General features: G+C 44.7%; 1 protein-coding gene across 1 annotated transcript in view; it reads right to left on the bottom strand.

Annotated features, from left to right (window-relative positions):
• marchf4b (membrane associated ring-CH-type finger 4b) overlaps nt 1-10,633 on the bottom strand; it is a 55,994-nt gene extending 45,361 nt beyond the window's left edge. The window contains exons 1-2 of the mRNA XM_062070055.1: nt 10,446-10,633; nt 9,740-10,304 (exon numbers count right to left, since the gene is read on the bottom strand). Of these exons, the coding sequence (XP_061926039.1) occupies nt 9,740-10,093 (354 nt within the window). The 5' untranslated portion in view covers nt 10,094-10,304; nt 10,446-10,633. The remainder of the gene's footprint in view (nt 1-9,739; nt 10,305-10,445) is intronic.
• Between the last annotated feature and the right edge of the window lie 2,101 nt (nt 10,634-12,734).

Genomic DNA, 12,734 nt, shown 5'->3' with positions numbered 1-12,734 from the left:
AAACAACTTTGACACCTCTGGTCTAAAGGATGTTTTATGTTAAATTTTTTAAAATTGTATTTATTTTTTTAAAATTTTTTTAAGGCCTACTAAAACCCACTACTACCGACCACGCAGTCTGATAGTTTATATATCAATGATAAAATCTTAACATTGCAACACATGCCAATACGGCCGGGTTAACTTATAAAGTGCAATTTTAAATTTCCCGCGAAACTTCCGGTTAAAAACGTCTATGTATGATGACGTATGCGTGTGACGTCAATCGTTGAAACAGAAGTATTCGGACACGATTGTATCCAATACAAAAAGTTCTGTTTTCATCGCAATATTCCACAGTATTCTGGACATCTGTGTAGGTGAATATTTTGCAATTTGTTTAATGAACAATGAAGACTGCAAAGAAGAAAGCTGTAGGTGGGATCGGTGTATTAGCGGCTGACTGCAGCAACACAACCAGGAGGACTTTGACTTGGATAGCAGACGCGCTATCCGACGCTAGCCGCCGACCGCATCGATGATCGGGTGAAGTCCTTCGTCGCTCCGCTGATCGCTGGAACGCAGGTGAGCACGGGTGTTGATGAGCAGATGAGGGCTGGCTGGCATAGGTGGAGAGATAATGTTTTTAGCATAGCTCTTTGAGGTCCCGTAGCTAAGTTAGCTTCAATGGCGTCGTTAGCAACAGCATTGTTAAGCTTCGCCAGGCTGGAAAGCATTAACTGTGTATTTACATGTGCATGGTTTAATAGTATTGTTGATTTTCTGTCTATCCTTCCATTTAGGGGTTTATTTATTTTGTTTCTATCTGCAGTTAAGCCCGATGCTATCACGTTAGCTCCGTAGCTAAAGTGCTTCGCCGATGTATTGTCGAGAAGATAAAAGTCACTGTGAATGTCTATTTCGCGTTCTCGACTCTCATTTTCAAGAGGATATAGTATCCGAGGTGGTTTAAAATACGAATCCGTGATCCACAATAGAAAAAGGAGAAAGTGTGGAATCCAATGAGCCAGCTTGTACCTAAGTTACGGTCAGAGCGAAAAAAGATACGTCCTGCACTGCACTCTAGTCCTTCACTCTCACGTACCTCATCCACAAATCTTTCATCCTCGCTCAAATTAATGGGGTAATCGTCGCTTTCTCGGTCCGAATCGCTCTCGCTGCCGGTGTAAACAATGGGGAAATGTGAGGAGCCTTTCAACCTGTGACGTCACGCTACTTCCGGTACAGGCAAGGCTTTTTTTTATCAGCGACCAAAAGTTGCAAACTTTATCGTCGATGTTCTCTACTAAATCCTGTCAGCAAAAATATGGCAATATCGCGAAATGATCAAGTATGACACATAGAATGGATCTGCTATCCCCGTTTAAATAAAAAAAAATAATTTCAGTAGGCCTTTAAATCTCTCCACGCAGTCAGCACATTTAGCTGTAGTGCGCTACACGTTCCCCCTCCTCCCCCTATGGCGAATCGACGTCTCCTTGATGTGTCGCAGCCTGTCAATAACACTCGATTCTACGTTGTCCTATCTCACAAAGACATTGCCTCTCTCTTACGGCTTTCCTCACGTTGTCTCGGGGCCAAATCTCGATATGGATCCGCTGAGGTGTGAACGGGGTTCCGTTTGCAAGAAGAGATACGTGGAAGGTCCGCATGCCTTTGAGTGACGGAGCCAATGGGCGCATTAGTCATCCTCGCTTCTCCATTTCCTTTTAAGGATGTCACATAGTCCGAGGCAGCCTGTACGTGATGTGACAATCCTTCTCCAAACAACACTTCCATGCCCAAGGCTGGCAGACAAAAATGACGTGAGAGACACAGTACCGCGCTATAAGTCTATGGCCCACATTTCAATTTCAACACGCTCAGAACTAGGATGACTAGAAAGTAGGGTTATACGGCATACCGGTATTAGTATAGTACCGCGATACTAATGATTCGTATTCGGTACTATACCACCTCTAAAAAGAAAGTCTGTACAGCAAGCTTGTCGTGAGGTAGGGATTTCAAAAACATCTGTCCATGATGTTTGTAAATACTTTTGCATTTCGTAAATCAAACAATTATAATAAACACCTCGTTTGAAATTATTTAAGCATGTATACATTTTTTGGGACACCCTGTATGTAATGTATATACAGTATATATAGATATACTGTATAGATACTGTATATACAACAAGCTCCCAGGAACATTTATTTTCTCTCAATGTGGCCCCCGAGTCAAAATAATCTCCCCGGTCTGGCCTACAGTATAGGAAGAAGCAGTATCTGGTATCCGTGGCCAATCCTGGCAGTCCAGCAGGGCTCAAACTGACCATAAATCAATATTGATGGAGAGTTAAGTCGAGCAACGTTAGCCTATGAAGCCTCGGGGCTGTCAACTCATTGTCAGCTTTAAGGGGTCAGGGAGCGAGGTCTCACACAACGTGCTATCACACAGTCCCACTATAGCTGTAGGCATCCATTACACATGCAAACCAAAGGGAGGGTCTAGACCAGGGGTGTCAAACTCATTGTAGATCGGGGGCCACATGGAGAGAAATCTACTCCCAAGTGGGCCGGACTGGTAAAATCACAGCACGATAACTTAAAAATAAAGACAACTTCAGATTGTTTTCTTTGTTTAAAAATAGAACAAGCATTTTCGGAAATTGTACAAATCATAATGTTTTTGGGGTTATTTTACAATTACCCGTTGCGGTTAATAGTATATATACTTTATTTGTAGTTATTTAAATTTTCTGTATAAATTATGTGATAATGTTCATCAGTCAACTCATTTGTGTTAATTTTCAATCTATCAAGATTAAAAAAATTATATCAAAATCAAATTACAGTATGTTATTTATGTTGTTTGCTCATTTTCCTCGACTGATGTACTAACATCATGTGGTTTATTTTGTACATATGTAGCATTATTTACAAAGATACAAAGAATTGCTATTGCGACATCCAGTGGACACATTTAGAACAGCGGTTTCTTTCATTCAAATATTTCAGGTACATTTTTATACTTAGCAAACTCATCCCGCGGGCCGAATAAAACCTGTTCGCGGGCCTGATCCGGCCCTCGGGCCGTACGTTTGACACCCCTGGTCTAGACCACTCCTCCCAATAGGCTAGTCAGAGCTTTTTGCCCTGTCACTCAACACACACACCTGGAAAGACGCAAACAGGACACTCTTTACTCTCTGGAAAAGGTGTCTCTTATGGTTGTCGGCCGCGGGTTCTTGAACAATGGAGGAGTTATGATACTCATTTTAAGATAAGGTCATCCATGACGCCAACAACTAATAGCTGAGAAATCCATTTTTATTGCAGTCTGTCAGTTAAAATGTTACTGATTTTAAAGGCCTACTGAAACCCACTACTACCGACCACGCAGTCTGATAGTTTATATATCAATGATGAAATCTTAACATTGCAACACATGCCAATACGGCCGGGTTAGATTAGTAAAGTGCAATTTTAAATTTCCCGCGAAATATCCTGCTGAAAACGTCTCGATATGATGACGTTTGCGCGTGACGTCACGGATTATAGCGGACATTTTGGGACAGCATTGTGGCCAGCTATTAAGTCGTCTGTTTTCATCGCAAAATTCCACAGTATTCTGGACATCTGTGTTGGGGAATCTTTTGCAATTTGTTTAATGAACAATGGAGATAGCAAAGAAGAAAGCTGTAGGTGGGAAGCGGTGTATTAGCGGCCGGCTGCAGCAACACAAACACGTAGCGGCTACGTCGTAGCCGGTGTTTCATTGTTTACATTCCCGAACGATGACAGTCAAGCTTTACCTTTGGCCTGTGGAGAACTGGGACAACATAGACTCTTACCAGGAGGACTTTGAGTTGGATACGCATGCTTGTGGAGATGGGACAACAGAGACTCTTACCAGGAGGACTTTGAGTTGTATACGTGCTACCGTGAGTACGCAGCTGCGGCTTCCAAACATTTGATCGCTTGCCCATACGTGCGTGCCGCTATGTGCATGTCACGTACGTAACTTTGGGGAAATATATGTGCTGTATGAACTTTGGAGAGGTGAACGGTACTTTAGGCTGTGGGATTGAGTGTGTTGTGCGGGTGTTTGAGTTGTATTGGTGGGTTATATGGACGGGAGGGGGGAGGTGTTTGTTATGTGGGATTAATTTGTGGCATATTAAATATAAGCCTGGTTGTGTTGTGGCTAATAGAGTATATATATGTCTTGTGTTTATTTACTGTTTTAGTCATTCCCAGCTGAATATCAGGTCCCACCTGCCTCTCACAGCATCTTCCCTATCTGAATCGCTTCCACTGCCCTCTAGTCCTTCACTCTCACTTTCCTCATCCACGAATCTTTCATCCTCGCTCAAATTAATGGGGGAAATCGTCGCTTTCTCGGTCCGAATCGCTCTCGCTGCTGGTGGCCATGACTGTAAACAATGTGCAGATGTGAGGAGCTCCACAACCTGTGACGTCACGCTACTTCCGGTACAGGCAAAGCTTTTTTTATCAGTGACCAAAAGTTGCGAACTTTATCGTCGATGTTCTCTACTAAATCCTTTCAGCAAAAATATGGCAATATTGCGAAATGATCAAGTATGACACATAGAATGGATCTGCTATCCCCGTTTAAATAAGAAAATCTCATTTCAGTAGGCCTTTAACAACATGATGAAAAAACGTTTGTCTTCCTAATATTATTTCCAAAACAACATGAAATGACGAGGTTTTATATTTTGGTTAATATGGTGTATCACTTTCTTCTTGACCAGGGGTGTCAGACGTACGGCCCCCTAGATACGTGCCTGTACTTGGTATCATTACAGTGGATGTCAGGTGTAGATCCACCAATGGCGTTTGTTTACATTTTGATGCCGGTGGGCTACGGTGTGCAGTGAAGCATGTTTAGCTATTCCTCGTCCTGCAGGGATGATACTTGTAAGAAACTTACTTTATTTGTCGCCATAGAGACCAGGATTAGTAATTTAGAAGTCGCTAAAACACTGCCGACGGCGGATGGATGCTAGCTAGCTAGCCATGTCTTAAAGCACCTCTTCCGGTGGGCGTTTCAGTGTTATAACTTCCCCTTTATCTTTAGTTTTTAAGCCAAAATGCGTCTGTTCTCCCTTTTCTGTCTACACACTGTGTCTGTTTGTAAGTACTCTGTGAGTGTGCGCTGCCGAACATGCTCCTCTGCTCATAAAACCAGTAATGACATGACGTGACGACGACACGGGCGCGGGGGGATGCGGGACCGGTATGTTTCAGAGGCGATATAGTACCGAAAATGATTCATTAGTATCGCGGTACTAAACTAATACCGGTATACCGTACACCCCTACTCCATACTTTTGTAAATATATATATAAATAATAAATAGAGCTAAAATGACGTCCCTCCTGTCTGTGCCGTCTTCGTCCCCTGTACACACATAACAAGCTACAGCCAAAAAAAAAGGCAGCATAAAATAGAGAGTAGATCCAGCAGAAAATAGAAATTATAAACAAAGAGAGGTAGCTAACATACAAGCGGTCGGACAAATAAAATAAAACATTTTAAACTTCCCGCGGGCCGGATTTTGGACGCTGGCGGCCCGTAGTTTGGAGACCCCTGATCTAAACTTTACTGCTGCCGGGTATTTTTTTCTGTACTTTTACTGTCATATTTTCAGAATGTGTTTGTTCTATTTTTGGCCTAAGTAAGACAAAAACAAAACAATCTGAAGTTGTCTTTATTTTTTAGTTTCAATGCCATGATTTTAATAGTAAGGCCCGCGTGTGCACAGATTTTCCTCCCTGAGCTAAAATGAGTCTGACACCCCTGAGTCTGTAACATCCATCCATCCATCCATTTTCTACTGCTTGTCCCTTTCGGGGTGGCGGGTGGTGCTGGAGCCTATCTCAGCTGCATTCGGGCGGAAGGCGGGGTACACCCTGGACAAGTCGCCACCTCATCATAGGGCCAACACCGATAGACAGACAACATTCACACTCACATTCACACACTAGGGCTAATTTAGTGTTGCCAATCAACCTATCCCCAGGTGCATGTCTTTGGAGGTGGGAGGAAGCCGAAGTACCCGGAGGGAACCCACGCAACATGCAAAATTCACACAGAAAGACCCCGAGCCCGGGATTGAACTCAGGACCTTTGTATTGTGAGGCACATGCACTAACCCCTGTGCCACCGTGCTGCCCGTATATGTAACAGCTGCAGCAAAAAAGGGCAGCAGAAAATAGACATTATAAACAAAGAGAGGTAGCTAACATAGAAGCGGTCGGACAAATAAAAATAAAAACTTGAGACTTCCCGCGGGCCAGATTTTGGACGCTGGCGGGCCTTATTCGGCCCGTAGTTTGGAGACCCCTGATCTAAACTTTACCGCTGCCGGGTATTTTTTTCTATACTTTTACTGTCATATTTTCAGAATGTGTTTGTTCTATTTTTGGCCAAAGTAAGACGGGGAGAACATGCAAACTCCACACAGAAAGATCCCGAGCTTGGGATTGAACTCAGGACCTTCATATTGTGAGGCACTAGTGGCCTAGTGGTTAGAGTGTCCGCCCTGAGATCGGTAGGTTGTGATTTCAAACCCCAGGCCGAGTCATACCAAAGACTATAGAAATGGGACCCGTTACCTCCCTGCTTGGCACTCAGCATCAAGGGTTAGATCACCAAAAAGTATTCCCGGGCGCGGCCACCGCTGCTGCTCACTGTTCCCCTCACCTCCCAGGGGGTGATCAAGGGTGATGGGTCAAATGCAGAGAATAATTTTGCCACACCTAGTGTGTGTGTGTGACAATCATTGGTACTTTAACTTAACTTTAACCCCTGTGCCACCGTGCTGCCCGTATATGTAACAGCTGCAGCAAAAAATAAATAAAAAAGGGCAGCATAAAATAGAGAGTAGATCCAGCAGAAAATAGACATTTTAAACATAGAAGCGGTCGGACACATTTAAAAAAAAACCTGGAGACTTCCCGCGGGCCAGATTTTGGACTTATTCGGGCCGCGGTACGTAGTTTGGAGACCCTTGATCTAAACTTTACCGCTGCCGGGTATTTTTTTCTATACTTTTACTGTCATATTTTCCGAATGTGTTTGTTCTTTTTTTGGCCAAAGTAAGACGGGGTAAACAAGCAAACTCCACACAGAAAGATCCCAAGCCCGGGATTGAACTCAGGACCTTCGTATTGTGAGGCAATAGTGGCCTAGTGGTTAGAGTTTGGTAGGTTTTGAGTTCAAACCCCGGCCGAGTCATACCAAAGACTAAAAAAATGTGACCCATTACCTCCCTGCTTGGCACTCAGCATCAAGGGTTGGAATTGGGGTTTAGATCACCAAAAATGATTCCCGGGCGTGGCCACCGCTGCTGCTCACTGCTCCCCTCACCTCCCCTCCCAGGGGGTGATCAAGAGTGATGGGTCAAATGCAGAGAATAATTTCGCCACACCTAGTGTGTGTGTGTGTGACAATCATTGGTACTTTAACTTAACTTTAACCCCTGTGCCACCGTGCTGCCCGTATATGTAACAGCTGCAGCAAAAAAATAAATAAAAAAGGGCAGCATAAAATAGAGAGTAGATCCAGCAGAAAATAGACATTTTAAACATAGAAGCGGTCGGACAAATTTTAAAAAAAACTTGAGACTTCCCGCTGGCCAGATTTTGGACTTATTCGGGCCGCGGTACGTAGTTTGGAGACCCTTGATCTAAACTTTACCGCTGCCGGGTATTTTTTTCTATACTTTTACTGTCATGTTTTCAGAATGTGTTTGTTCTTTTAAGACGGGGTAAACAAGCAAACTCCACACAGAAAGATCCCAAGCCCGGGATTGAACTCAGGACCTTCGTATTGTGAGGCAATAGTGGCCTAGTGGTTAGAGTTTGGTAGGTTTTGAGTTCAAACCCCGGCCGAGTCATACCAAAGACTAAAAAAATGTGACCCATTACCTCCCTGCTTGGCACTCAGCATCAAGGGTTGGAATTGGGGTTTAGATCACCAAAAATGATTCCCGGGCGTGGCCACCGCTGCTGCTCACTGCTCCCCTCACCTCCCCTCCCAGGGGGTGATCAAGAGTGATGGGTCAAATGCAGAGAATAATTTCGCCACACCTAGTGTGTGTGTGTGTGACAATCATTGGTACTTTAACTTAACTTTAACCCCTGTGCCACCGTGCTGCCCGTATATGTAACAGCTGCAGCAAAAAAATAAATAAAAAAGGGCAGCATAAGATAGAGAGTAGATCCAGCAGAAAATAGACATTTTAAACATAGAAGCGGTCGGACAAATTTTTAAAAAAACTTGAGACTTCCCGCTGGCCAGATTTTGCACTTATTCGGCCCGCGGTACGTAGTTTGGAGACCCTTGATCTAAACTTTACCGCTTTTCTATACTTTTACTGTCATATTTTCAGAATGTGTTTGTTCTTTTTTTGGCCAAAGTAAGACGGGGTAAACAAGCAAACTCCACACAGAAAGATCCCAAGCCCGGGATTGAACTCAGGACCTTCGTATTGTGAGGCAATAGTGGCCTAGTGGTTAGAGTTTGGTAGGTTTTGAGTTCAAACCCCGGCCGAGTCATACCAAAGACTAAAAAAATGTGACCCATTACCTCCCTGCTTGGCACTCAGCATCAAGGGTTGGAATTGGGGTTTAGATCAACAAAAATGATTCCCGGGCGTGGCCACCGCTGCTGCTCACTGCTCCCCTCACCTCCCCTCCCAGGGGGTGATCAGGAGTGATGGGTCAAATGCAGAGAATAATTTCGCCACACCTAGTGTGTGTGTGTGTGACAATCATTGGTACTTTAACTTAACTTTAACCCCTGTGCCACCGTGCTGCCCGTATATGTAACAGCTGCAGCAAAAAATAAATAAAAAAGGGCAGCATAAAATAGAGAGTAGATCCAGCAGAAAATAGACATTTTACACATAGAAGCGGTCGGACACATTTTAAAAAAAAAACTGGAGACTTCCCGTGGGCCAGATTTTGCACTTATTCGGCCCGCGGTACGTAGTTTGGAGACCCTTGATCTAAACTTTACCGCTGCCGGGTATTTTTTTCTATACTTTTACTGTCATATTTTCAGAATGTGTTTGTTCTTTTTTTGGCCAAAGTAAGACGGGGTAAACAAGCAAACTCCACACAGAAAGATCCCAAGCCCGGGATTGAACTCAGGACCTTCGTATTGTGAGGCAATAGTGGCCTAGTGGTTAGAGTTTGGTAGGTTTTGAGTTCAAACCCCGGCCGAGTCATACCAAAGACTAAAAAAATGTGACCCATTACCTCCCTGCTTGGCACTCAGCATAAGGGTTGGAATTGGGGTTTAGATCACCAAAAATGATTCCCGGGCGTGGCCACCGCTGCTGCTCACTGCTCCCCTCACCTCCCCTCCCAGGGGGTTAACAAGAGTGATGGGTCAAATGCAGAGAATAATTTCGCCACACCTAGTGTGTGTGTGTGACAATCATTGGTACTTTAACTTAACTTTAACCCCTGTGCCACCGTGCTGCCCGTATATGTAACAGCTGCAGCAAAAAATAAATAAAAAAGGGCAGCATAAAATAGAGAGTAGATCCAGCAGAAAATAGACATTTTACACATAGAAGCGGTCGGACAAATTTTTAAAAAACTTGAGACTTCCCGCTGGCCAGATTTTGCACTTATTCGGCCCGCGGTCCGTAGTTTGGAGACCCCTGGGTTATACAGTCATTCTCTTACACACAGGATAGTTTTGGGCGTTGCACTCACATGCTCAGGTCCCTGGAAGCAGATCCTGCAGACGGGCGTCCTGAAGCCGCTCCCCGTGAAGCTGGTGAGGGAGAACCGCTCCTCCAGTTTTCCCTTCGAGCAGTCATCGGAGGAGCTGCTGCAGCCGCGCAGCGCCGCCGACAGCTCCGCCGCGTCCACCCAGCCCGGCACCGCTCGCTCGGCGGCGGCCGCCCCGGGCGGGGTTCCTCGCTCCCCTTGTTCGGCGACGTCCGGCGGCTCACGGCTCTGCGCGGCTTGGCCGCTCATGGGGGTGCGCGGAGGCGCCGGTGCCGGCGGGCCGAGCAGCAGCAGCCTCAGGTCACCGAGCAGGACGCAGCAGCGGCTCTTCAGCATGCCCTGGCCGGTCTGCGGCCGCCGAGTCACAGCCGCACCGCGGAGGGGCGCACTGCGCGTCCCCTCATGTGTGGCGTGGCCGACGGGGGTTTTTACGACGTATTTACAGCGTCTTTTACCGTCCTCCGGAGAGAAAGTCAATCCGAAAGGCGGACAGACCCCATGGATGTAAACAAGTGTCCGAAGCCATTAAGTTGAGTGAATGGAGGAGCTGGAAACGGAAAGTCAAATGTTAGATTGATGGGAATGTGCATTCTAGTAATAAGGATGACCACTGACTCTGCCTTTGTGCACACAACAAACTATTCTCCCTGCACGCACAAATATTCAAATTAACAGGCGCATTTCTTACCTGGCCAGCAACACCGATTTCTGCACGATTCCTTATTTTGGCCACCGCCCCTCTCTCACTCTCTCTCCCCCCCCCCCACCTCGCTCTCTCTCTCTCTCTCACTCTTTCGCTACATCTAACCAGCAGACATGTTAGACGGTGGAGATCCTTCTTGGTACAATCCAGCAAGGCTGTCGGACCGTCCTACTGCTGTGGGTCGAAAGCATCCGGGTTGTGCTGTGCTGTGCGGCTATTGGCTGCTGCTGCGTGGACGCTGCATGCATGCAGCATCAGCACCGTGATGATGCTGATGATGATGATGCTGGGACAGCTCCAGACGCAACACGTCACCATGCAAGTACACCAAAAGGCAGGTAAAAAAAAGAAAAAGGCCACCACTATAGCATTATTTTAATATAAAAGACATAAAGTGGAAAACAGGGGAATTGTTTGGCTTTTTTTCAGGATCAGAATCAGAAATAATCCCCGAGGGGAATTTCAGATTTTCAGCACAATCCCATTCAAGAGCAGACAAACACTATTGTCTATTGTTTATTGAGGATCCCCATTAGCCGACACACAAACGCCAGGCTAGTCTTCCTGGGGTCCTTTTCAAAAGTTCAAAGTAAAATAATAATACACAGATGCAGTTACAGAACATACACAAATCCAATTACAAATAAAAGAAAGGAAAGGAAAAAGAAAAAGAAAATCCTCAAAATAATAAAATGAAATAACAGTACACGGATACAGTTACAGAACATACGCAGATCCAGTTACAATAAAAGAAAGGAAAAAGGAAAATACAATTCTCAAAATAATAATAAAAAAAATAACAGTACACAGATACAGTTACAGAACATACACAGATCCAGTTACAATAAAAGAAAAGAAAAAGGAAAAGAAAAACAAAATTCTCAAAATGATAAAAAAAAAAACAGTACACAGACTCTGTTACAGAACATACGCAAATCCAGTTACAATAAAAGAAAGGAAAAAGGGAAAGAAAAATAAATTTAAAAAAGTTCTCAAACTGATAACATGAAAGATTAACTCTTAAGTCTAAAAAGTGATTTTACATGATTCTGAAATGCTTTTTTAGTGGGAATAGTCCTAATATTTAAATGAAGAGTATTCCATAATTAAATTCCTCTGTACACAACAGTGCTTTTCATTGAATTAGTTCTTGGAGGGAGACAGAACAGGATCGCTGACGGGTCTGCTAACTTCCGGCGCCCCTTACAAAAAAAGGTGAGAAACAGGTAAACGCTGGGGAGTGGGGTGAGGAAAAAAAAAATTCACTCTCGGCCCCGTTTACACTAAGCCGGATAAGGTTATCCACGGTAAATCCCACCTAACCTTGTCCGTGTCCACACACACACACACACACACACACACACACACACACACACACACACACACACACACACACACACACACACACACACACACACACACACACACACACACACACACACACACACACACACACACACACACACACACACACACATCAATGTCACCGTTTAAGACCCCCTAACCCTCTGTCCGCCGGCACAACGCGACCTAGTACGCATGCGCGGAAAATGCACACGTCATAGTCACCTCCAGTGTTGCTTTGTGTGCAAGTTCTTAAATTTAACTTATCTGAACAATATCCAGTGTTGTGGTATTTCAATTAACTGGAATCCAGTGTGCTGTGGGGCCCTATTGTAGTGAATCACACCTGAGACATCATAAATTAATCAAATCTTTATTGGACATGTGATAAGTACACAATGTGACAAAGTACATTTTACATCAATCAATCTAGGGAGCTAGATATCTGGTCAGGACACTCCTCACTCTTTTGCCTTCACCTTCATTGTCCATTCCTTTTTGGTGACTTTATGTACTCTGGACCTAGATGTTGAGTCCGCGACATACATGGCGGACAATAACTGATACAGTCTGCTTTGCCAGTCCAAAAGCATTCGCCATTTTTCGTAGTCTTCAGTGTGTGATTTACTGCAATACTGTCAGTCTTTTAAGTTTTCCTTTTTGGTTTGTTGATATTGTTCACACATTGCACAACTTTTATTGTTCTACCAATACTGTCACGGCCCGAGCGCACCTCAGTGCGCATTCATGCCGAGCGCGCGTCAGTCCGGCTGCAGCAAGCGGCTGCATTCAATCGCCAGCAATCAGCTCACCTGTCACTGATCAGAGGACCTGCCTTCATAAGCCTGCACAACCTGCTATCTCGCGCCAGAACGTAGCCATCTGTTCCCGTACAGATGACTACACAGATGACAGTGGAACAGAGTTGCT

The sequence above is a fragment of the Entelurus aequoreus genome, linkage group LG14 (genome assembly GCF_033978785.1).
Source record: "Entelurus aequoreus isolate RoL-2023_Sb linkage group LG14, RoL_Eaeq_v1.1, whole genome shotgun sequence".
Lineage (NCBI taxonomy): Eukaryota > Metazoa > Chordata > Actinopteri > Syngnathiformes > Syngnathidae > Entelurus > Entelurus aequoreus.
This window is presented reverse-complemented; position numbering and strand designations above follow the sequence as displayed.